Here is a 23,689-nt window from a genome sequence, read left to right on the forward strand (position 1 = left end):
GTTTTCATTTTTGAAGTAGAGTAGACATGCTTCCGGTTCCTCGTGGCGCGTGCTTTAGGAGCGATGGCGGAGAGATGGTCGAAAGCCATCGAAGCCCTGAAGGCTTCTTTTTCCGACGAATCGTCGAAGTAGGAAGCACGATAAATATACGAGCGACCTAGCAAATAGTTGTGGTCTCAATCAGGACGGAAAAGAAGCTCAAGCCGCAGGAAAAAATCCACCACATGAGCACGATATCGGAGCTCGTGTGTTCGCCTCCGATGAGGTGAGTAGCGCGACGACGATCCCCCGAACGAACGGAACGTCGATTCTCCAAGATCGTCGCCGGACTTATTGAAGAACGCTTCGGCGACTTTGGACGCGCTTCTTCGCGGCGGATGCGACGACGCCAATTCGAGCGTTCGCCTCAATGCAAACGAATTTCTCAACAAATTGATTAAGGTGAGGTCTGAGAGAGGAGGGTTCGCGGAGCCGTCCGAAAGACTGCTTCTTTCCAACCAGACGTTGACGCCGTTTGCAGTCAATCGCATCTTGTGGGATCTCTTCAGGGAAATCAAACGGGTACACGCAGGGATCTTAATAATTTACTCCTTTTGAGCATTTTTTTCCCTCCCAGAATGGCTCTGCTAAATGCGTGAAGGCGGCTCTGTCCCGATTTGCCGATTTGTGCCATCTGATCAAGAGCAACAAATTGAGGTACACTTCAAAATTCAATATAATTTGACACGATCTCTTTTTCCCGCAGAGCTTACATCAATGTCATTCTGCCTTGTCTTGCTCGCATGACAAAGCGTGATGACGAAGTTGTCCAGGTGTGACTGCTATGGCTAGCTAAGCATCCTTATCCACATCCAAGTTCTTATGTCTTAAGGAATCTCTGACTACTGCAATGGCCAAATTGTGTCCGATTTTTTGCCCTCTCATGACTGACGGCGAATATCAGGTCGACTTCTAAATTCACGTCCACCAATGAATCATTTTGTTTTTTTTTGGTGGCTCGTAGAGTTTGACGAAGAATTTTCTTGCAAAGTTGTCGTCGCCCATGACGACGGCAAGACGAATGGCGGCCACGTCAATCGGTCTTCTCTGCCATTACGCGGAGAATCCACCGAAGCTGATTCACTTTGTAGTCGGCCACTTACTCAGTACGCATTTAGGAAAAGGATACAATGGACGAACCTAAGAGAGTGCCTTGCTTCTAGATTTGTCTTCGTCTTCCAATGGACAACCGCCGTCGATTCCGGCTCTCAATGGCGTTCTCATGTGCTGTCGGCACGTCATTCCTGTTCTGACGGCGAGTCAGGGTCGTCAGAGTCGTCCCGTTAGCGTCGGCGACGAGACGTTTGATGAAGAAGTGACGGATCGACACATACACCAGGTATATCAAGTCCTGTACTGTGTAGTACTCTACAACGTTTTTTTTACTACTTCGTATCTTTATAGCTCTATGCCCTGATGCTGCGCTGTACGAATCATCCCGATTCGAACGTTGTGACGACCGCTTTGGAGTCGCTTCACGCTCTGCTCGCGTCGCCGCCCGCCGCCCTGCTTCGCTTCATCACGACGCCCTGTCTCAAAGCGCCCAGCGTTTCTCTCGACACCGACGCTCTTCCGACGAAGCTCGAAGAAACGATAATCGTCGCCGACGACGACAACGTCGTCGACGAGAACGAACCGACCATATTGGAGGGCGACGACGAAATGGACGCCGCGGCGGCCGTGGCAGCGGCGGCAGCGGCGACGACGGAAATCGACTACGAAGAAGAATCGCCGCTACCGGAACCGTCGTCCGAAGGCGAACTCAGCGAAACGGTGGAAGAGACGGAAGACGGCGAACCGGAATCAATCGTACCAGAATCGCCGACTCCGGAGCCGGAATTGAAATCGCTCGACGACGTGACGTCAACTTGGGACGAAAACGAGGACGTCTTCTCCGTTCGCGGCGGCGGCGGCGGCGTCGGTCAAGTGCCGGCGGAGGACATGGTGCCGCTGGTGCGATGCGTGCGTCGTCTCTGCTCCATGTTTCTGCTCTCCGGCGAAAGGGGTCAGATATTGGACGAGAGGGCGCGACGGCGCGTTCGCGTCAGCGTCAAGGCGCTCGCGCTCAAGTGCGTCGCCGCCGCGCTGAGTCTCTATCCGTCCGTGTTCTTTCTGCCCGTAACGACGACGGCGACGGCGACGGAGCGTTCGTCGTCGTCGGACGAGTCGAGGAATTCCGTTCAGTACGTCGACGACGTTCTCTTGTACGTTTTTCACTCGGATCAGGTTTTGCGCGGCGAGACGGCGGCGCTGGTGGGCAAGGCTATTTCGGCATTTCTTCAGACGAGCAGGTTTCGCCACAACGGTCATTCTTCTGGTACAGTTAACCGGTGTGTGCACTCTAGAGCAAACTATCAGCAGTGGGAGTCAAAGTTGTGCGACGAATTGAAGAGAGGTAAAAAGACCAATTGTATTTAGTATTTAGAAAACCGAACGAGTTTCTCTCTTCTTCTTCTAGAACGTTTGCCCTTGTCTCAACTTGTTCGTTTGCTTGTGTCGACCCTGCTCGACGAGCCGCCCGTGTGCAAAGTGGCGTGTAGCGCGTGCAAGGTCAGAGTTTGATTTTTCTCTTCTCGTTCTGGATATAAAGATTCTATTTTTCTATAGCAATGCTTGAACTTGTTGCTGTCCTGTAGCGACGCTCGTTTAGGTCTCGACTTGCTTCGCTCTCTTCTGAAAGTCAAGAGTTCGTCCTATTGGCTCGTTAAAGTGAGACGAATTCCGTTTCAACTACGCGCATCTTAACACGATTTTCTAGGTCGAATTAGCCGAGTCTCTGGCGATCGCGGACTATCGGTAAGGAGGTGGCGACTTTTTTTTTATTGTAGGTATCTGATCCGCTTACAGTCTCGTCTCGTTTCTTCAAAATCAATTGGCCGGTTTATCAAAGACTTCGGTACGAAAAAAAATTACACGTTTGATTTTGCACGTATCGCTCGTTCTTAGCCCGTTGATTTTCAACGTCAGACGATCGAGGTCCTATTAGAGTTTCTTCAGTCGGACGACGGAAGAGTTCGCCAGGCGGCTGCAGACGCCTTTGTAAAGTAAAATTAAATATTAAAACGCGATAGAACCTCAGTCCCAAGGCGAAGTAATCAACTGTCGTTGAATAGCGTCGTGCCGAGATTGTTTTATGCCGAATTGGATGGTGAAAAGGAAGCTATGCTGCAATTCGCCTCTAGTGAAACAGGTACGTTGTCGCGGTCTTGGCTTTGCGATGACAGCAGCGTCTCGTCGCAGTCCTACGCAGTCTCAACGTTCAAGATTTGCCCTTCAATCGCTTCTTCAACAACCAGCTTCATCCGTTTCTCGAAGAAAGAGACGAAAAAATTTCTCGTCAAACAGTGCAGAGAAATCTCTCTCGAATCGTTGCTCTGCTCACGTCGAAACTGACCCAGTTTCGCAACAAAAATTTCGTGGTTAGTATAATAGTAATCAGACGTAGGATGCAAAAAAATTGACACGTTGTCTTGTTTCTGTAGCTCGGCTGCTGCCGAACTTTGGCTCAACTAGCAAACACCTATCCACCTCACAGACACCCTGATTCGTGGTCGTCTGCCGGCCAAATTTCGAAAACGTCAGCGGCACCGCTACTGACGCCGCGAAAGTCCGTACTTCGACCGTCCTCTCCAATGAAACCGTCGCCGTCGCCGCAGAAAACCCCCGGCGGCGGATCGCCTCGAAAGGGAACGTCGTCGACGGGCGAGAGCGGAAAATCGGGCTTGTCTCTATCGATATCGTTTCCCCTCTTCAAACTCCCCGTGAAGAAAGCGTCGCCCAGCGTCACGCCGTCGGCGGCTCAGGCGAAGATTTCGAAAAGCGTTAAAGCGGACGAAGCGTCGTCGCTGTTGACGTCGGAGATTGATTCCGAGAAGGACGACGATGCGGCGGCGGCGGCGGCGTCTCAAGTCCACTACGACGGTCCGCTCGCCGCTCTTCTCTGCTTGATGACGTCGTCGCCCATCGCATTGGATCTGATCGCTCAGAAGGACATGTTGACGACGTATAGTCGACTCATTTTCAGTCGAGGTCGACAATCGTCGTCGACTTCCGCCGATTCGTGGTCCGCAATTCAAGACAAGACTCTCGTTCCGTTTATCGAGGAGTATTTTGTTCATTTGATGAGGTGAGAATATTTGCTTATATATATATATATATATATATTCGCCGCGTTTTATTTCTTTCTGTAGAATTCTTCGCGTTATAGTCTACGTCGTCGAGAAGAAAGATCCCCAGCATCCGGAGCCGTCCAAAATGAAGGAAAAGCTTCTCGGACCGTTGACTCAAGTCGGTTCCGGCGGACTAACACCGCGGAAGAAGTCGATGAAAACGCCCGAAAAGGAGACGCCCGGAAAAGGAGCCGACGGCGAAAAGACGCCCGGCACACCGTCGAAAACCGAATCCGACGCCGGCGGCGGCGGCGGCAAAGAAAGTCAAGCGATCGGGTGGTTTTCTCATCTTTCTCTCTATTGCAGTCTTTGGAGAATCCTCAAGGGCGTCTACGCAAATCATCAAGTTAGAAACGCGATTTCTCCTTGCGATTGACTGTTTCACGTGCGCGGCGTAGACCGACATTGACGAGACCGAAATGACGAAATTCTCTGCTTTTCTGAAGGCGTCTTTAGAGAGCCTCGCCTTGCTCGTAGAGCTCGCCGGACTGAGCGACATCGGCAAGGTCGGTCACAGAGGACTGTTGATAATAGCAGCTGCAATAATTTTCTAACAACCTTAGATGGCCGAAGAGCTGACGAAGTACTTGCACGTCTGCACTCGTCACTGCCCAGGCGCCACCTTTCTTTGTCTTGAAAAGGTATGCTACAGATCCGATTTGATGAAATTTTCGTCTTGATACTTATAATGAATCTTTGTTCATTTTTAGTTGCTCAATGCTCTCTTCGGGGCGAATACGGCCGGCCAACGGGGAAAGGTCGCCGGCGGAAAATCGTCGTCGGCGACGAAAGTCGTGTCGGCGGAGGAGTCGTTCTATTCGGTTTGCTTCAGTGAACCCGAGGCTTGCTTTGAGGCGGCAATCGAGCGCGTTCGCAGCGTCAAAGAACATTACGACGAGGTGGAAGCGAAGAAAAATCTGTACGTTCTCCGTCTCTCCGTAGTGCATTTGACTATCTGTCTGTCTACTTGGAGCAGGGCGGTAAAGGGGCCCAGACGGAGAGTGGAATCGTTTCTGTTTACGGGACGTCCTGACATAGTTAGTTCGTCGATGGGGAAAAACTCTCTTCGCTTTTGACATTTTCTGCTCTAGACACCGGTCATGAAGTACATTGGGCTGTTTGAGCCGCTCGTCATACGAGCGATGAAGATGTACGCAGCGACGGCGCGGAAGCATCTGCAGAAACGCGTGCTCGTCCTGCTCATTCAACTCGTTCGACTACGAGTCAATTACTCTATGCTCGACAGCGAGCAGGTAAAGAGGAAATAGATCAATAGATCAGGACCGTCTCGCAGCTGTGTCTCTCCGCAGGCCTTTTTGAGATTTATATATGATCAATTAGAGAAAGCAGACGAAGGATATTTCAAGTAGAGCGACGACCTATTGAAAATTTGACGCGTCACAATTTTTTCCCCGTAGAGGAAACAACGATCTTCTTCTTCACGCGTTTCATTTTCTGACCCTTCTATCAAACAGTCGTCAGCGCGACACGGTTGTAACGACGTCGCGCGTTCTTCAGCTTTCCAGCGGTCTAATGGCCAGTCTCCAAGACTCCGACAGCAGTAAGAAGTAAAAGGCCTAGCAGTGATCACACAAACATTCTTTTTTTTTCCAGTTCTTTCCGCGTTGAAGCCCGTCGTGTCCGATCTCTTCCTAGCGAGGCAATATCCGCGCTCGAGTGCTCAGCTCGCCGGTGAACTGGAAGCGCAGCAAGACGTCGTTCTCTCCCTGCTAGCGCGTCTAATAAATCACCACGAGGTACGTCGGAAGAACGAGTCTCCGCGTTTTAATTTTCCTCTTTTAGGCCATTCTTCTCATTGTAACCGTGCTCGACAGCTCGTCGCGGCTCGACGGTAAAAAGTGGCGCGAACGCTCCGTCGCCGCTTTCGAGGCGCTGCAGTTGAAAATAAGCAGCGATAAGGTAAAAATTTGTTTACGCATCAGAGTCCAGGCGTCGATGATCCTTTATGTAGTATTGCGTCACTGAAGAGAAGCACTTCTTGATTCTAAACTTGTTGTTTGCGTCGTTTTCTCCGTCGTGTTTCCGACCCGCCGATCGCCTGTTCTACATTCTGCTGCGCGAACCTCCGGTTCAAGTTCGTAGGCTCGTCGCGCGAATTTATTATTTAAACGTTATTGGCCTTAGGACGCGTCGAAACTTTTGACGTGGCTAGCACTTTTCGTCGCGACTTTGGAAGTCGCCTTGGCCGTTCTTCCCGGTCAGCAATTCATCGATAAATTTCAGTCTTGTTGCGAAACGATCGAAAGGCCCTGGTGGATGAAATCAGAAACGAATTCAAAGGTAGAAAGAAAGAAAAAAAAAACGGTCTAAATTCTTTTGAATTTCTTAACTAGCAACAATTATTAACGAGATTCCTTCTTGGCATTGTGTCTGTCCTCATCGAAGCCGTTCATTCGTCATTTAAACCGATGCCCGATCTCTTCTATCGTCTTTTGTATCGATTCCTTATCGTCACGTCGCTTCTCTTCAAACGTAACGAATACACTGAACATTATTCAATTTTTATATATTGCTTTTTTCCTCCTGAAGGGGATCTTAAAGAAGCGGTGCTGACGGACGATGCGTGCGAGAGTCTCGTCAAGGATCTCAGCGCTCGGCTCTTTCTGCTTCTCCTTCGTCGACCGATGCTCGTCGTCGGTTGGTGCGCCGTCACCGCGGCGCTCGGCTATCACTCCGAGTGGTGGGACTTTTTGATGACGCCCGAGGCGCTGTCGAGACCGTCGTCGCCGTGCGACGAAGCCAAGTCGATCGACGCTTCGATGATCAACGACGCGTTCAAGTGCACGACCTTGTCGATGCAATTGGTTCAGACTGCGTCGCTCGTCTTTCGATCAAAACTGCTGGTGAGCGAGCCCTGAGTCGAACGGTATACCTGATATGAATACGTGTCTTTTGCAGTGTGAAGTGGCTGATGTTTTTTCTACTGCGTCGGAAAGCGTTGCTAGTTTCGTGCAGAACTATTCGCTGGAGTTGTGTCTTCTCAGCGATGAGCCACCGGTTGAGACGTTTCTAAGGTAACCACGAGCCGTTTTTCCTTCTCTTATATATACGAATTGTCAATTAATTAAGATCGGTCAGTGGCTCGTTTCCCGTCATGGAGACATTTATCAGATCTCTCTTCGTTCAAATGAGGGGAGCGACGGTAGGTTTTTTCACTGACGTTAGTCCGCTATTTAATATTTAGGCCCTCAATTTATTTTTTAGGCTCTTAGAATCAAAGTTTAGGCCCTGAATTTATTATTTAGGCCCTTAGAATCAAGGTTTAGGCCCTCATTTTATTATTTAGGCCCTCAGAATCAAAGTTTAGGCCTTGAATTTATTATTTAGGCCCTTAGAATCAAGGCTTAGGCTCTGAATTTATTATTTAGGCCCTTAGAATCAAGGTTTAGGCCCTCAATTTATTATTTAGGCCCTCAGAATCAAAGTTTAGGCCCTGAATTTATTGTTTAGGCACTTAGAATCAAAGTTTAGGTCCTCAATTTATTTTGTAGGCCCTTAGAATCAAAGTTTAGGCCCTCAATTTATTTTGTAGGTCCTTAGAATCAAAGTTTAGGCCCTCAATTTATTTTTTAGGCTCTTATAATCAAAGTTTAGGCCTCGAATTTATTATTTAGGCCCTTAGAATCAAGGTTTAGGCTCTGAATTTATTATTTAGGCCCTTAGAATCAAGGTTTAGGCCCCCAATTTATTATTTACGCCCTCAGAATCAAAGTTTAGGCCCTGAATTTATTATTTAGGCACTTAGAATCAAAGTTTAGGACCTGAATTTATTATTTAGGCACTTAGAATCAAAGTTTAGGCCCTCAATTTATTATTTAGGCTCTCAGAATCAAAGTTTAGGCTCTGAATTTATTATTTAGGCACTTAGAATCAAAGTCTAGGCCCTGAATTTATTTTGTAGGCCCTTAGAATCAAAATTTAGGCCCTGAATTTATTATTTAGGCCCTTAGAATCAAAGTTTAGGCCCTGAATTTATTATTTAGGCCTTTAGAATCAAAGTTTAGGCCTTGAATTTATTATTTAGGCCCTTAGAATCAAAGTTTAGTCCTTCAATTTATTATTTAGAATCTTAGAATCAAAGTTTAGGCCCTCAATTTATTTTTAGGCTCTTAGAATCAAAGTTTAGGCCCTCAATTTATTTTTAGGCCCTTAGAATCAAAGTTTAGGCCCTCAATTTATTTTTTAGGCCCTTAGAATCAAAATTTAGGCCCTGAATTTATTATTTAGGCCTTAGAATCAATGTCTAGGCCCTCAATTTATTATTTAGGCTCTCAGAATCAAAGTTTAGGCCCTCAATTTATTATCTAGGCCCTTAGAATCAAGGTTTAGGCCCTCATTTTATTATTTAGGCCCTCAGAATCAAAGTTTAGGCCTTGAATTTATTATTTAGGCCCTTAGAATCAAGGCTTAGGCTCTGAATTTATTATTTAGGCCCTTAGAATCAAGGTTTAGGCCCTCAATTTATTATTTAGGCCCTCAGAATCAAAGTTTAGGCCCTGAATTTTTTATTTAGGCCTTAGAATCAAGGTTTAGGCCCTGAAGTTATTATTTAGGCCCTTAGAATCAAAGTTTAGGCCCTCAATTTATTATTTAGGCTCTCAGAATCAAAGTTTAGGCCCTGAATTTATTATTTAGGCCCTCAGAATCAAAGTTTAGGCCCTCAATTTATTATTTAGGCCCTTAGAATCAAAGTTTAGGCCCTCAATTTATTATTTAGGTCCTTAGAATCAAGGTTTAGGCCCTCAATTTATTATTTACGCCCTCAGAATCAAAGTTTAGGCCCTGAATTTATTATTTAGGCACTTAGAATCAAAGTTTAGGACCTGAATTTATTATTTAGGCACTTAGAATCAAAGTTTAGGCCCTCAATTTATTATTTAGGCTCTCAGAATCAAAATTTAGGCCCTGAATTTATTATTTAGGCCTTAGAATCAATGTTTAGGCCCTCAATTTATTATGGCCCTTAGAATCAAGGTTTAGGCTCTCATTTTATTATTTAGGCCCTCAGAATCAAAGTTTAGGCCTTGAATTTATTATTTAGGCCCTTAGAATCAAGGCTTAGGCTCTGAATTTATTATTTAGGCCCTTAGAATCAAGGTTTAGGCCCTCAATTTATTATTTAGGCCCTCAGAATCAAAGTTTAGGCCCTGAATTTATTGTTTAGGCACTTAGAATCAAAGTTTAGGCCCTCAATTTATTTTGTAGGCCCTTAGAATCAAAGGTTAGGCCCTCAATTTATATTTTAGGCTCTTAGAATCAAAGTTTAGGCCCTCAATTTATTTTGTAGGTCCTTAGAATCAAAGTTTAGGCCCTCAATTTATTTTTTAGGCTCTTATAATCAAAGTTTAGGCCTCGAATTTATTATTTAGGCCCTTAGAATCAAGGTTTAGGCTCTGAATTTATTATTTAGGCCCTTAGAATCAAAGTTTAGGCCCTGAATTTTTTATTTAGGCCTTAGAATCAAGGTTTAGGCCCTCAATTTATTATTTAGGCCCTCAGAATCAAAGTTTAGGCCCTGAATTTTTTATTTAGGCCTTAGAATCAAAGTTTAGGCCTTGAATTTATTATTTAGGCCCTTAGAATCAAAGTTTAGTCCTTCAATTTATTATTTAGAATCTTAGAATCAAAGTTTAGGCCCTCAATTTATTTTTAGGCTCTTAGAATCAAAGTTTAGGCCCTCAATTTATTTTTAGGCCCTTAGAATCAAAGTTTAGGCCCTCAATTTATTTTTTAGGCCCTTAGAATCAAAATTTAGGCCCTGAATTTATTATTTAGGCCTTAGAATCAATGTCTAGGCCCTCAATTTATTATTTAGGCTCTCAGAATCAAAGTTTAGGCCCTCAATTTATTATCTAGGCCCTTAGAATCAAGGTTTAGGCCCTCATTTTATTATTTAGGTCCTCAGAATCAAAGTTTAGGCCTTGAATTTATTATTTAGGCCCTTAGAATCAAGGTTTAGGCCCTGAAGTTATTATTTAGGCCTTAGAATCAAGGTTTAGGCCCTGAAGTTATTATTTAGGCCCTTAGAATCAAAGTTTAGGCCCTCAATTTATTATTTAGGCTCTCAGAATCAAAGTTTAGGCCCTGAATTTATTATTTAGGCCCTCAGAATCAAAGTTTAGGCCCTCAATTTATTATTTAGGCCCTTAGAATCAAAGTTTAGGCCCTCAATTTATTATTTAGGTCCTTAGAATCAAGGTTTAGGCCCTCAATTTATTATTTACGCCCTCAGAATCAAAGTTTAGGCCCTGAATTTATTACTTAGGCTCTCAGAATCAAAGTTTAGGCCCTGAATTTATTATTTAGGCACTTAGAATCAAAGTTTAGGACCTGAATTTATTATTTAGGCACTTAGAATCAAAGTTTAGGCCCTCAATTTATTATTTAGGCTCTCAGAATCAAAATTTAGGCCCTGAATTTATTATTTAGGCCTTAGAATCAATGTTTAGGCCCTCAATTTATTATGGCCCTTAGAATCAAGGTTTAGGCTCTCATTTTATTATTTAGGCCCTCAGAATCAAAGTTTAGGCCTTGAATTTATTATTTAGGCTCTTAGAATCAAGGCTTAGGCTCTGAATTTATTATTTAGGCCCTTAGAATCAAGGTTTAGGCCCTCAATTTATTATTTAGGCCCTCAGAATCAAAGTTTAGGCCCTGAATTTTTATTTAGGTCTTAGAATTAAGGTTTAGGCCCTGAATTTATTATTTAGGCACTTAGAATCAAAGTTTAGGCCTTAAATTTATTATTTAGGCTCTCAGAATCAAAATTTAGGCCCTAAATTTATTATTTAGGCCTTAGAATCAATGTTTAGGCCCTCAATTTATTATGGCCCTTAGAATCAAGGTTTAGGCTCTCATTTTATTATTTAGGCCCTCAGAATCAAAGTTTAGGCCCTCAATTTATTATTTAGGCCCTTAGAATCAAGGCTTAGGCTCTGAATTTATTATTTAGGCCCTTAGAATCAAGGTTTAGGCCCTCAATTTATTATTTAGGCCCTTAGAATCAAGGCTTAGGCTCTGAATTTATTATTTAGGCTCTTAGAATCAAAGTTTAGGCCTTGAATTTATTATTTAGGCTCTTAGAATCAAGGCTTAGGCTCTGAATTTTTTATTTAGGCCTTAGAATCAAGGTTTAGGCCCTGAAGTTATTATTTAGGCCCTCAGAATCAAAATTTAGGCCCTCAATTTATTATTTAGGCCCTCAGAATCAAAGTTTAGGCCCTCAATTTATTATTTAGGCCCTTAGAATCAAAATTTAGGCCCTCAATTTAATATTTAGGCCCTTAGAATCAAAGTTTAGGCCCTCAATTTATTTTAAGCCTTTAGAATCAAAGTTTAGGTCCACAATTTATTATTTAAGCTCTCAGAATCAAAATTTAGGCCCTCAATTTATTTCTTAAGCACTTAGAATCAAAGTTTAGGCCCTGAATTTATTATTTAGGCTCTCAGAATCAAAGTTTAGCCCCTGAATTTATTATTTAGGCCCTTTGAATCAAAGTTTAGGCCCTGAATTTATTATTTAGGCACTTAGAATCAAAGTCTAGGCCCTCAATTTATTTTGTAGGCCCTTAGAATCAAAATTTAGTCCCTGATTTTATTATTTAGGCACTTAGAATCAAAGTTTAGGCCCTCAATTTATTATTTAGGCTCTCAGAATCAAAATTTAGGCCCTGAATTTATTATTTAGGCCTTAGAATCAATGTTTAGGCCCTCAATTTATTATGGCCCTTAGAATCAAGGTTTAGGCTCTCATTTTATTATTTAGGCCCTCAGAATCAAAATTTAGGCCTTGAATTTATTATTTAGGCCCTTAGAATCAAGGCTTAGGCTCTGAATTTATTATTTAGGCCCTTAGAATCAAGGTTTACGCCCTCAATTTATTATTTAGACCTCAGAATCAAAGTTTAGGCCCTGAATTTTTATTTAGGTCTTAGAATTAAGGTTTAGGCCCTGAAGTTATTATTTAGGCCCTTAGAATCAAAGTTTAGGCCCTCAATTTATTATTTAGGCTCTCAGAATCAGAGTTTAGGCCCTGAATTTATTATTTAGGCCCTCACAATCAAAGTTTAGGCCCTGAATTTATTATTAAGGCCCTTTGAATCAAAGTTTAGGCCCTGAATTTATTATTTAGGCACTTAGAATCAAAGTCTAGGCCCTCAATTTATTTTGTAGGCCCTTAGAATCAAAATTTAGTTCCTGATTTTATTATTTAGGCCCTTAGAATCAAAGTTTAGGCCCTCAATTTATTATTTAGGCCCTTAGAATCAAAGTTTAGGCCCTCAATTTATTATTTAGGCTTTTAGAATCAAAATTTAGGCCTTCAATTTAATATTTAGGCCCTTAGAATCAAAGTTTAGGCCCTCAATTTATTTTAAGTCCTTAGAATCAAAATTTAGGCCCTGAATTTATTATTTAGGCCTTAGAATCAATGTTTAGGTCCACAATTTATTATTTAGGCTCTCAGAATCAAAATTTAGGCCCTCAATTTATTTTTTAAGCACTTAGAATCAAAGTTTAGGCCCTGAATTTATTATTTAGGCTCTTGGAATCAAAGTTTAGGCCCTGAATTTATTATTTAGGCCCTCAGAATCAAAGTTTAGGCCCTGAATTTTTATTTAGGTCTTAGAATTAAGGTTTAGGCCCTGAAGTTATTATTTAGGCCCTTAGAATCAAAGTTTAGGCCCTCAATTTATTATTTAGGCTCTCAGAATCAGAGTTTAGGCGCTGAATTTATTATTTAGGCCCTCAGAATCAAAGTTTAGGCCCTCAATTTATTATTTAGGCCCTCAGAATCAAAGTTTAGGCCTTAAATTTATTATTTAGGCCCTTAGAATCAAAATTTAGGCCCTGAATTTATTATTTAGGCCTTTAGAATCAAAGTTTAGACCCTGAAATTATTATTTAGGCACTTAGAATCAAAGTTTAGGCCTTAAATTTATTATTTAGGCCCTTAGAATCAAAATTTAGGCCCTGATATTATTATTTAGGCCTTAGAATCAATGTTTAGGCCCTCAATTTATTATTTAGGCTCTCAGAATCAAAGTTTAGGCCCTGAATTTATTATTTAGGCACTCAGAATCAAAATTTAGGCCCTGAATTTATTATTTACGCTCTTAGAATCAAGGTTTAGGCCCTCAATTTATTATTTAGACCCTTAGAATGAAGGTTTAGGCCCTCAATTTATTATTTAGGCCCTCAGAATCAAAGTTTAGGCCCTGAATTTATTTTAAGCCCTTAGAATCAAGGTTTAGGCCCTCAATTTATTATTTAGGCTCTTAGAATCAAAATTTAGGCCTTGAATTTATTATTTAGGCCCTTAGAATCAAAGTTTAGTCCTTCAATTTATTATTTAGAATCTTAGAATCAAAGTTTAGGCCCTCAATTTATTTTTAGGCTCTTAGAATCAAAGTTTAGGCCCTCAATTTATTTTTAGGCCCTTAGAATCAAAGTTTAGGCCCTCAATTTATTATTTAGGCTCTTAGAATCAAGGTTTAGGCCCTCAATTTATTATTTAGGCCCTCAGAATCAAAGTTTAGGCCTTCAATTTATTATTTAGAATCTTAGAATCAAAGTTTAGGCCCTCAATTTATTTTTCAGGCTCTTAGAATCAAAATTTAGGCCCTGAATTTATTATTTTGGCCTTAGAATCAATGTTTAGGCTCTCAATTTATTATCTAGGCCCTTAGAATCAAGGTTTAGGCCCTCATTTTATTATTTAGGCCCTTAGAATCAAAGTTTAGGCCTTGAATTTATTATTTAGGCTCTTAGAATCAAGGCTTAGGCTCTGAATTTATTATTTATGCCCTTAGAATCAAGGTTTAGGCCCTCAATTTATTATTTAGGCTCTCAGAATCAAAATTAGGCCCTCAATTTATTTTTTAAGCACTTAGAATCAAAGTTTAGGCCCTTAGAATCAAGGTTTAGGCCCTCAATTTATTATTTAGGCCCTCAGAATCAAAGTTTAGGCCCTGAATTTATTATTTAGGCACTTACAATCAAAGTCTAGGCCCTCAATTTATTTTGTAGGCCCTTAGAATCAAAATTTAGTCCTTGAATTTATTATTTAGGCCCTCAGAATCAAAGTTTAGGCCCTGAATTTTTTATTTAGGCCTTAGAATCAAGGTTTAGGCCCTGAAGTTATTATTTAGGCCCTTAGAATCAAAGTTTAGGCCCTCAATTTATTATTTAGGCTCTCAGAATCAAAGTTTAGGCCCTGAATTTATTATTTAGGCCCTCAGAATCAAAGTTTAGGCCCTCAATTCATTATTTAGGCCCTTAGAATCAAAGTTTAGGCCCTCAATTTATTATTTAGGCCCTTAGAATCAAAGTTTAGTCCCTGAGTTTATTATTGAGGCCTTTAGAATCAAAGTTTAGGCCCTCAATTTATTATTTAGGCCCTTAGAATCAAAGTTTAGGCCCTCAATTTATTTTTCAGGCTCTTAGAATCAAAATTTAGGCCCTGAATTTATTATTTTGGCCTTAGAATCAATGTTTAGGCTCTCAATTTATTATCTAGGCCCTTAGAATCAAGGTTTAGGCCCTCATTTTATTATTTAGGCCCTTAGAATCAATGTTTAGGCTCTCAATTTATTATCTAGGCCCTTAGAATCAAGGCTTAGGCTCTGAATTTATTATTTATGCCCTTAGAATCAAGGTTTAGGCCCTCAATTTATTATTTAGGCCCTCAGAATCAAAGTTTAGGCCCTGAATTTTTTATTTAGGTCTTAGAATCAAGGTTTATGCCCTGAAGTTATTATTTAGGCCCTTAGAATCAAAGTTTAGGCCCTCAATTTATTATTTAGGCTCTCAGAATCAAAATTTAGGCCCTCAATTTATTTTTTAAGCACTTAGAATCAAAGTTTAGGCCCTCAATTTATTATTTAGGCCTTTAGAATCAAAGTTTAGGCCTTGAATTTATTATTTAGGTCTTTAGAATCAAAGTTTAGTCCTTCAATTTATTATTTAGACTCTTAGAATCAAACTTTAGGCCCTCAATTTATTATTTAGGCCTTTAGAATCAAAGTTTAGGCCTTGAATTTATTATTTAGGTCTTTAGAATCAAAGTTTAGTCCTTCAATTTATTATTTAGACTCTTAGAATCAAACTTTAGGCCCTCAATTTATTATTTAGGCTCTTAGAATCAAAGTTTAGGACCTCAATTTATTTTTAGGCTCTTAGAATCAAAGTTTAGGCCCTCAATTTATTTTTTAGGCCTTTAGAATCAAAATTTAGGCCCTGAATTTATTATTTAGGCCTTAGAATCAAGGTTTAGGCCCTCAATTTATTATTTAGGCCCTCAGAATCAAAGTTTAGGCTCTGAATTTATTATTTAGGCCCTCAGAATCAAAGTTTAGGCTCTCAATTTATTTTGTAGGCCCTTAGAATCAAGGTTTAGGCCCTCAATTTATTTTTTAGTCTTTTAGAATCAAGGTTTAGGCCCTTAAATTTATTATTTCGGCCTTTAGAATCAAGGTTTAGGCCCTCAATTTATTTTCAAGCCGTTAGAATCAAAATTTAGGCCCTGAATTTATTATTTAGGCCTTAGAATCAATGTTTAGGTCCACAATTTATTATTTAGGCTCTCAGAATCAAAATTAGGCCCTCAATTTATTTTTTAAGCACTTAGAATCAAAGTTTAGGCCCTTAGAATCAAGGTTTAGGCCCTCAATTTATTATTTAGGCCCTCAGAATCAAAGTTTAGGCCCTGAATTTTTTATTTAGGTCTTAGAATCAAGGTTTATGCCCTGAAGTTATTATTTAGGCCCTTAGAATCAAAGTTTAGGCCCTCAATTTATTATTTAGGCTCTCAGAATCAAAATTTAGGCCCTCAATTTATTTTTTAAGCACTTAGAATCAAAGTTTAGGCCCTCAATTTATTATTTAGGCCTTTAGAATCAAAGTTTAGGCCTTGAATTTATTATTTAGGTCTTTAGAATCAAAGTTTAGTCCTTCAATTTATTATTTAGACTCTTAGAATCAAACTTTAGGCCCTCAATTTATTATTTAGGCCTTTAGAATCAAAGTTTAGGCCTTGAATTTATTATTTAGGTCTTTAGAATCAAAGTTTAGTCCTTCAATTTATTATTTAGACTCTTAGAATCAAACTTTAGGCCCTCAATTTATTATTTAGGCTCTTAGAATCAAAGTTTAGGACCTCAATTTATTTTTAGGCTCTTAGAATCAAAGTTTAGGCTCTCAATTTATTTTGTAGGCCCTTAGAATCAAGGTTTAGGCCCTCAATTTATTTTAAGCCTTTAGAATCAAAGTTTAGGTCCACAATTTATTATTTAAGCTCTCAGAATCAAAATTTAGGCCCTCAATTTATTATTTAAGCACTTAGAATCAAAGTTTAGGCCCTGAATTTATTATTTAGGCCTTTAGAATCAAAGTTTGGGCCTTGAATTTATTATTTAGGCCTTTAGAATCAAAGTTTAGTCCTTCAATTTATTATTTAGGCTCTTAGAATCAAAGTTTAGGCCCTCATTTTATTTTTAGGCCCTTAGAATCAAAGTTTAGGCCCTCAATTTATTTTTAGGCCCTTAGAATCAAAGTTTAGGCCCTCAATTTATTTTTTAGGCCCTTAGAATCAAAATTTAGGCCCTGAATTTATTATTTAGGCCCTTAGAATCAAAGTTTAGGCTCTCATTTTATTATTTAGGCCCTCAGAATCAAAGTTTAGGCCTTGAATTTATTATTTACGCCCTCAGAATCAAAATTTAGGCCCTCAATTTATTTTTTAGGCACTTAGAATCAAAGTTTAGGCCCTGAATTTATTGTTTAGGCCTTTAGAATCAAAGTTTAGGCCTTGAATTTATTATTTAGGCCTTTAGAATCAAAGTTTAGGTCCTGATTTTATTATTTAGGCTCTTAGAATCAAAGTTTAGGCCCTGAATTTATTATTTAGGCCCTTAGAATCAAAGTTTAGGCCCTCAATTTATTATTTAGGCCCTCAGAATCAAGGTTTAGGCCCTCACTTTATTTTTTAGTCTTTTAGAATCAAGGTTTAGGCCCTTAAATTTATTATTTCGGCCTTTAGAATCAAGGTTTAGGCCCTCAATTTATTATTTAGGCCCTTAGAATCAAAGTTTAGGCCCTCAATTTATTATTTAGGTTCTCAGAATCAAGGTTTAGGCCCTCACTTTATTTTTTAGTCTCTTAGAATCAAGGTTTAGGCCCTTAAATTTATTATTTAGTCCTTTAGAATCAATGTTTAGGCCCTCAATTTATTATTTAGGCCCTTAGAATCAAAGTTTAGGCCCTCAATTTATTATTTAGGCCCTTAGAATCATGGTTTAGGCCCTCAATTTATTATTTAGGCTTTTAGAATCAAAGTTTAGGCTCTGAATTTATTGTTTTTAATTTTTTATACAGCAGGTTTCATTCCAACTGCAACACTGCGTTCTGGCGACTTTGTCCCGCTTCGAAGCTTCTCCTCGCGTCGCTCTTCTGCTACTTCCCGTGCTGACGAGCTACGCGACGTTCTGCAAAATGCCGACGCTTCTCCGGGCATCGTCGAAGCTCGCCGTTCGACTCGCAACCGTGCTCCAGTCGAGCAAAGACGCTTTCTCGCCGGACGTTCTTCAAACGCTCAAAGATCGCCTCGTCGCTTTGCATGCCAAAGTGCCTTGGGCGTAAGTCTCTTCGACTCTTTTCTTCTGTAACGAAATTGTGACTCTTTTTTCAGCGGTTTTGATGTCGTTGGTAGCGAACTGAAAGCTCTAGGAGACTCCGCTGGTGAAATACTCGCAGTCAATCCCGATTTGCTTGGAACAAGTGACCTTGAAGTAAGAATTATTGTACAGTTCTTACTTTGCATTGAAAATCTCTTGAACAGGCCGACTATTATCGTCGCGTATTGACTCTCTGCACGTCGGCGGACCCGTCGCCTTGCAATTGTGCCCTTCTCCTGCACGCGCTCTCCTTTCGATCTTGCCTAGCGGTAATGGAACACCAGGTAAAAGAGAGACGAGTACAAATTTGCGCGACAGCGACGACACTATCCTCTCCAACAGAGCTTCTCCCTTGTTCTCCTAAAAGAGTGCATTCGACTCGGTTGCGAGAAAACGGCTGTTATGTATCATCGTCAGCAAGACATAACGGCAGTCGACGCAGAAGTCAATTGTTCTTCTAAAAAAAGTCACCTCATTGCTAATTGACCTTTTTTTGACAGATTGAAGACGTTTCACTTGAAACGGGCTATTTCGACGAGAACGGCATTGATCACTTGCTTCACGCGGCGCAGACGGTCTTGCTGCAGAAAGTGTCCACGTGCGTTTCGTCGTCCAGCAAACCGGGCATCGTCGCTTTGGCCGGCGCGCTTGCCGAATATTTGCACTCGCTTCGACGACTGCCCAAGCTCGGATCGCCGCCGGCGAGCAGCTTGAGTTATTTGGCTAATTTTGCCGTCGATTTGCTTCAGGTTGGTGAAGACACGAAATTAGTAGCATTGAGTTCTAGTATTGTTTTTTGATGGCTAGTGGACCGCACGTGAAATGCGTACGAGCAACCGTTCGTTGATTGGAGAGCAATTGCTTGACTGCTTGACGTGTGCGGCACAGGTAGATGCAGACTCTCTGTGTGTAGACGTGTATGCACTCTTTCCCCCCAGTGTCTCGATAATCGATATGTGCTCGAAGAAATTACGAAAGGCGACCACAGCGTTTGGAGTTCCAAAGCGGTCGAGAGTTTATTCAAAATTCTCACCACAGGTTAAATTAAAAGAGATGTTGTATTGCGTAAATAATTGCGCGAATTTTCGCTCTAGTTCTATGCGACACCTTGGATTCCAAAATGCGAATAACCGGTAGTTGCGAGGAAAATCTCGTCGAAGCGAGCAGCTCCGCCGACACAGATGGAAGCTCGTCAGGCAAGATGATTTCGACAAGCAAACCGTTTCTTTGGCCCAACGTCTCTCGTTTCAGGCGAAGAGATTTTGCGTACCGCTAAGAAGCTGTCCGCGCTATTGGACTGGAGTCACGATCGGCCGTCGTCCGTCGTCGTTCCCTTCTTCCTTCGTCGTCCGCTTCGCTCGTTAATCGCGAGTGTGTGTCGTCTGCCCGCCTTGGAGGCCTTCGCTCGTACTCCTCCCATCCTCTGGGCCGACTCCCTATCGGCGGGAAAACAGCCGATCGTCACCGCCGACGATCTCATTGACGAGCACATATTTCGAGAGCACATGTGGCGAGTCCTTTACCTAGGTGAAGTCCTTGTAAGAGTAGCCAAGTTTTAAAAAAAAATTTGAGTCTACGGTTACTATACGACCAGACTGGTGATAGATAAACAAATAATCTATTGTTTTTTCTATAGGATGGAGAAACAGGCAACAATTTGAAGAGACTTGGGTCTCTTTTCTCGCCGTCGTCAGCCCCCCGGAAGCGTCGAGCACCTTACCGGCCGACGAATTGGCGGAGTTGTACAAAATCAGTCGATTGTCCGTTCAGGCGATCACGGCACTACTGTTGCAAACGACTCTCGCACCCGTCGGCGGTCATCCACAGACTAGTCGCTATTGCCACGAGCCGCGACATCGAGACCTACCCTTTTTGGGAAGCAGGTATCAAGGACGTTGCTCTGCATTGTATTAGAGTCGTACAAAAGTTTTGTTTCTTCTGTTTAGGCCTGGAAGACGACTGCAAGCGGTTCAATCATTGGTCAAGGATTGCACGCGAGCGACAATACCAGAAACGTAGGAGAGAAAAAATTCCGTAGATGAATGAAAAAGTACTGTGGTATCTTCTAGGCTAGATTTGCCGTCGCGCGTGAAACGAAACGTTGAAAGGCGACAAGAGATGACGGGTTTTTGCAGTGGTTTGGTAAGCAATATCATTTGATCCCGTTTCATACGTAGTACACCGTTCAGAGTTTTGGGGCCCCTTTTCCACTCTCGCTAACGTAGATGCATTTGACAAGAACTCGCACAACGGTACTCAGTCAATGAATCTAGTCGCGATTGTGTAGCGCACGCTTGAATGCCCGTTATAGAGGCGACAGAACACCTTGATTTTTGCTGACCAAGCGTACTGCCGTCACGTCGTATGCGTTCGCTTTTCGCGTTCAAATAGCGAGCGAATGTCTCTAGAATAGACCCGCAATGTGCTTCGCGGTCAATTCTTCGCTCCTACTTCTCGTATAAAGCATTTTGTAATGAGTTACAACTGACGTCATTCATTGCTCAATGTAGCGTGACAGGGCGTGTCTTACGTACGTAGCACACGCTCGTTGCCATTTTTTCCGCGTTTTTGATCAATTTACGACAAAATAATGTTCGTTTTTAGCGGCAGAAATGCATTTGCGGCCGATTGGCATTACTTTTTTATGGTGAATAGCTGCAGTCGAAGTGACTCCGACAGCGTTGTAGTATATATACCCAGCGTTTCCATATACTTATCAGAAGCAGGAGCATGAGCTCTTGGCTAGGATAGAAGGGAGTTGGAAACTCTCCCCAAGGTTTGACCATAATGCCCGGTGGCTGGTCAATTCCTCACTTGACAAGGGCTTCGGCCTTCCTAGTCATTAGTTCCGCTGCGCCTGTGAGGCACCTCTGATACCGGATAAACCTCCATAGCACCGTCTTCTGCGGGGTTTGTGTCAAGTGTCGCTATCTTTTTTACTTTTTAAAAAGTTTGCTACGTGCAAAAGGGCGTTTTTTGCACTTTTAGCAGTCAAACGACGCGTCTGCGCTGCCGAAAGGGGCCTCAGTTCAAATTTTGCCTTGCACTGATTGTACAATCGTTTAAATCGTCTATTGAGTAAATAGCAGTCGCAACAACGAGCAGAAAGCGCAGAGAATGAAAAGAGTGCACCGTTCTGCGATGTGATTACTACGTGGTTCCTTACTACGATGTCCCTTCCAAAGCCTTAGCGTTTGCAATGCAATTTTACTGGTAGAAGTACATGCTAGGAACCTAAAACTTTAAACTGCATTTGTATGTTTCTATGTATATACTTCGTTATCTTTTCACAGGTCAACATAACAACACTGCAGGTAAGAGTCGTCACGTCGGACGTCGTCGGTCACGATCCTCAAACGCCTGATCTGGTCAATCTCTCGAGCGGACCAATGGCTTACGAAGCCGCCGCCATCGCCGCTGCTGTCCGAAACAGTCTCCTCGTAGATGCGGTCGACGTTAGATCGTGCCTTCGATTCATTCTCGATCAATTCAACGGTTGGCTGGAACGGGATCAGTTTCCTCTTGTCAACGTTTACGACACGATTCGATCTGTAAGAAATCCACAACGTATCCTTGATTCTTTTTTGGTATTGGTTTGTCTTTCTATAGGCGGTCGTTTTGTCGGACGTCTTCGAGGAGAAGTGGCATTTTGATTGGCTGATGGAGCACTGTCAACGCTATCTGTCCTCTTGGCCGACTGAGGACGAGAACTTGTTTCCCTATCTCGTTCTGGGACTTTGCAAAGCGGCAGCCGTACAGCGAAATGTATGGAACGGAAAGATTGAAAATATCTTGTCACCGTTTTCTGCTAGAATGATCATTCCGAATCTCTGACCAAAACAGTTCTCTCGGGTTTGATCTCGTCGAACCCAGGCATGGAGGCGAGTTCATCAACTAACCTTTGTGTGTTATTTCCTGAAATGTTCTCTTTATCCTCACTGTAGATGATGACGCTCAGTGGTATCCTGTATCTACTGGAGTCTCATTCCGGAGTCGATTTCCCAGCGGTGATATTGCCACTGTGTGACTACATCATTACCCAGTTGACGTTGGACCGGTACGTTGCAGTTTATTTCTCAGTGGCTCTGTTTATGTTTTCTCCTAGGTCGGATACAATGACTGAGAAGCTTCAACTGCTCCTTTGGACGACCGCATTCTTTATCATGGAGCATTATCAGGACGAAATCAAGACGACAGGCTTTGCTCAGAAAATCTTCAAGGTTTCACATATGCTGAAACTGCATCGTTTTCCATAATCTACGTACTTCTAGAATTCTTGTGAACTTCTCGCAGACGGCGGTCGCGTTTCCATTGACGTCTATCGTTGCGTGAGCGACAGCGTCGAACGGCTCGCCTTGCTGTTCAACCTAAATCGAACCGACGTCGACTTGGCGAGCAAAATCGGAATGAAGAGGTATGACAGAACATCTGCTCTTCTAAAAAGTGACGATTGCTCTTTAGTTTAGTGACGTGTCGATCGGCTAAAGCCGCGTCCTGTCTCAACTTGGTCCTGAGTTGTTTATATACAGGTTGGAGAAAACGAGAGAGATAGACACCTCTAGAATGTCCGAGTAGGAAAAACAACGGATCGAACGACGGCAACGACTGGACTGGACTCTGACGAGACTGACGTCAACGTCACAGGAGAGAAACAACTTGTGGCGTTGGAAAAAATCACAGGCGCTCTAAGAAGGTTCACTAGTCGCTATGGGGATTTCTCTTTTAATTTCTCTCTGAGGATAGAATGCATAAAGGTTTCCCTAGTGACGGAAAACTGATAGCTGCTGTTCTGCCTTCACTATTCGAGGACTTCATACCGCTTCCGCAGACGGTGATGACCAAAGTGTTCGGTGAGTTTCTGTCCAGTCAGCAGCCTTATCCTCAATACATTGCCGAAGTCCTGTTTTTGGTAAAGATGTGCGTCGTTGCGATAGCTGTGGCTAGATAATGTATTCTTTAGGTATTTGGAAGACTTATGGGGAAGCGTATGGGTAGCGTTATAAAGAAATGGGTCGTACTGTCTCTCTCAAGTTTCATTCAGAGGCAAATGCAACGTGTAGGTTTTGTTGTAGCTCTGACTGGATAATTTTAGATCGCCATTTTCGATGGCTCTGTGGAGTCTAAATTGTTTGTTTACAAGTGCCTCTTCAGACAAGTGGCTTCGTGCTAGGTATACGTTATCAAAAAAACTCACATATCTGTGCACCGTTACTATATTTAGGTTTCCTCGATTACTTGAGCGCATTGGTGCTCATAGTGAGGAAGAGGAGTATCATCTTTTTATAGCTGTGAAAGATTTCTGCGTCAGCAAGGCAAGGTTGATAATTGTGGTGAAAAAAGCAAGAAATTTCTTTTTGTGTAGACTTTGTTAGCCATGCAACAGGAGAGCTTCGTGAGTGTCTTCAAGGACTCAAAGGAGAGAGTTTTCAGGAACCTGGCAGACTTTATAGAAACTCTGTGGAAGAAATAGGATGCCGCTAATTTTTTGGGTTTGGGGATTGGCCTTCAAAGCGTCAGCACATGAGACTATTTTTTTCATATCGAAATTAATCAAAACGACGCTTCTGCCTAAACCAAAGAAATTTCACGTGCTAAAAATGTAAGTAAACACACAACTAAATAATTTGGTGATGTTCTGGTGATTTTCTGATGATTTTCTCGGTGGTATACGGGGCTAGTTGCATTCGCTCATTCGGGCATTTGCTATTCGGCCATTCGCTGAGCTGCGCTGCAGGGCACGCTGCTGCAACCTGACGAGCTTGCAAATAGGAGCGTCGCGAAAGCTCCTCG

At 42.1% G+C, this 23,689-nt stretch overlaps 2 protein-coding genes across 5 annotated transcripts in view; one reads left to right on the forward strand and one right to left on the reverse strand.

Moving 5' to 3' along the window:
- LOC136200168 (caskin-2-like) overlaps positions 1-23,689 on the reverse strand; it is a 100,729-nt gene that overhangs the window by 63,992 nt on the left and 13,048 nt on the right. The gene's annotated exons all lie outside the window — the stretch shown is intronic.
- On the forward strand, positions 58-23,458 carry LOC136200165 (huntingtin-like). Of its 2 annotated transcripts, none has more exons than XM_065990508.1 (60): positions 58-128; positions 185-265; positions 318-441; positions 502-561; positions 617-696; positions 746-812; positions 872-943; positions 1,004-1,145; positions 1,203-1,378; positions 1,444-2,330; positions 2,385-2,434; positions 2,498-2,589; positions 2,647-2,748; positions 2,798-2,835; positions 2,887-2,935; positions 2,986-3,083; positions 3,153-3,229; positions 3,280-3,458; positions 3,522-4,165; positions 4,230-4,554; positions 4,607-4,714; positions 4,772-4,849; positions 4,919-5,127; positions 5,185-5,245; positions 5,300-5,461; positions 5,519-5,574; positions 5,627-5,769; positions 5,823-5,965; positions 6,012-6,128; positions 6,181-6,303; positions 6,354-6,509; positions 6,563-6,701; positions 6,759-7,072; positions 7,128-7,243; positions 7,299-7,371; positions 17,601-17,860; positions 17,914-18,013; positions 18,064-18,183; positions 18,242-18,343; positions 18,400-18,648; positions 18,707-18,787; positions 18,838-18,937; positions 18,994-19,095; positions 19,151-19,426; positions 19,536-19,782; positions 19,846-19,914; positions 19,969-20,041; positions 21,193-21,450; positions 21,509-21,664; positions 21,712-21,780; positions 21,844-21,956; positions 22,005-22,119; positions 22,171-22,313; positions 22,361-22,428; positions 22,475-22,592; positions 22,643-22,808; positions 22,860-22,942; positions 22,992-23,069; positions 23,121-23,211; positions 23,262-23,458. In XM_065990508.1, exons 1-60 carry the CDS (start codon positions 64-66, stop codon positions 23,367-23,369), a joined length of 8,751 nt encoding a protein of 2,916 aa, XP_065846580.1. In that variant the 5' UTR covers positions 58-63; the 3' UTR covers positions 23,370-23,458. The 2 variants fall into 2 exon arrangements, with proteins under 2 accessions (XP_065846580.1, XP_065846581.1); XM_065990509.1 differs by having other exon boundaries at positions 17,604-17,860.

This window comes from Oscarella lobularis, chromosome 2 (genome assembly GCF_947507565.1).
Source record: "Oscarella lobularis chromosome 2, ooOscLobu1.1, whole genome shotgun sequence".
NCBI classification, from domain to species: Eukaryota; Metazoa; Porifera; class Homoscleromorpha; order Homosclerophorida; family Oscarellidae; genus Oscarella; species Oscarella lobularis.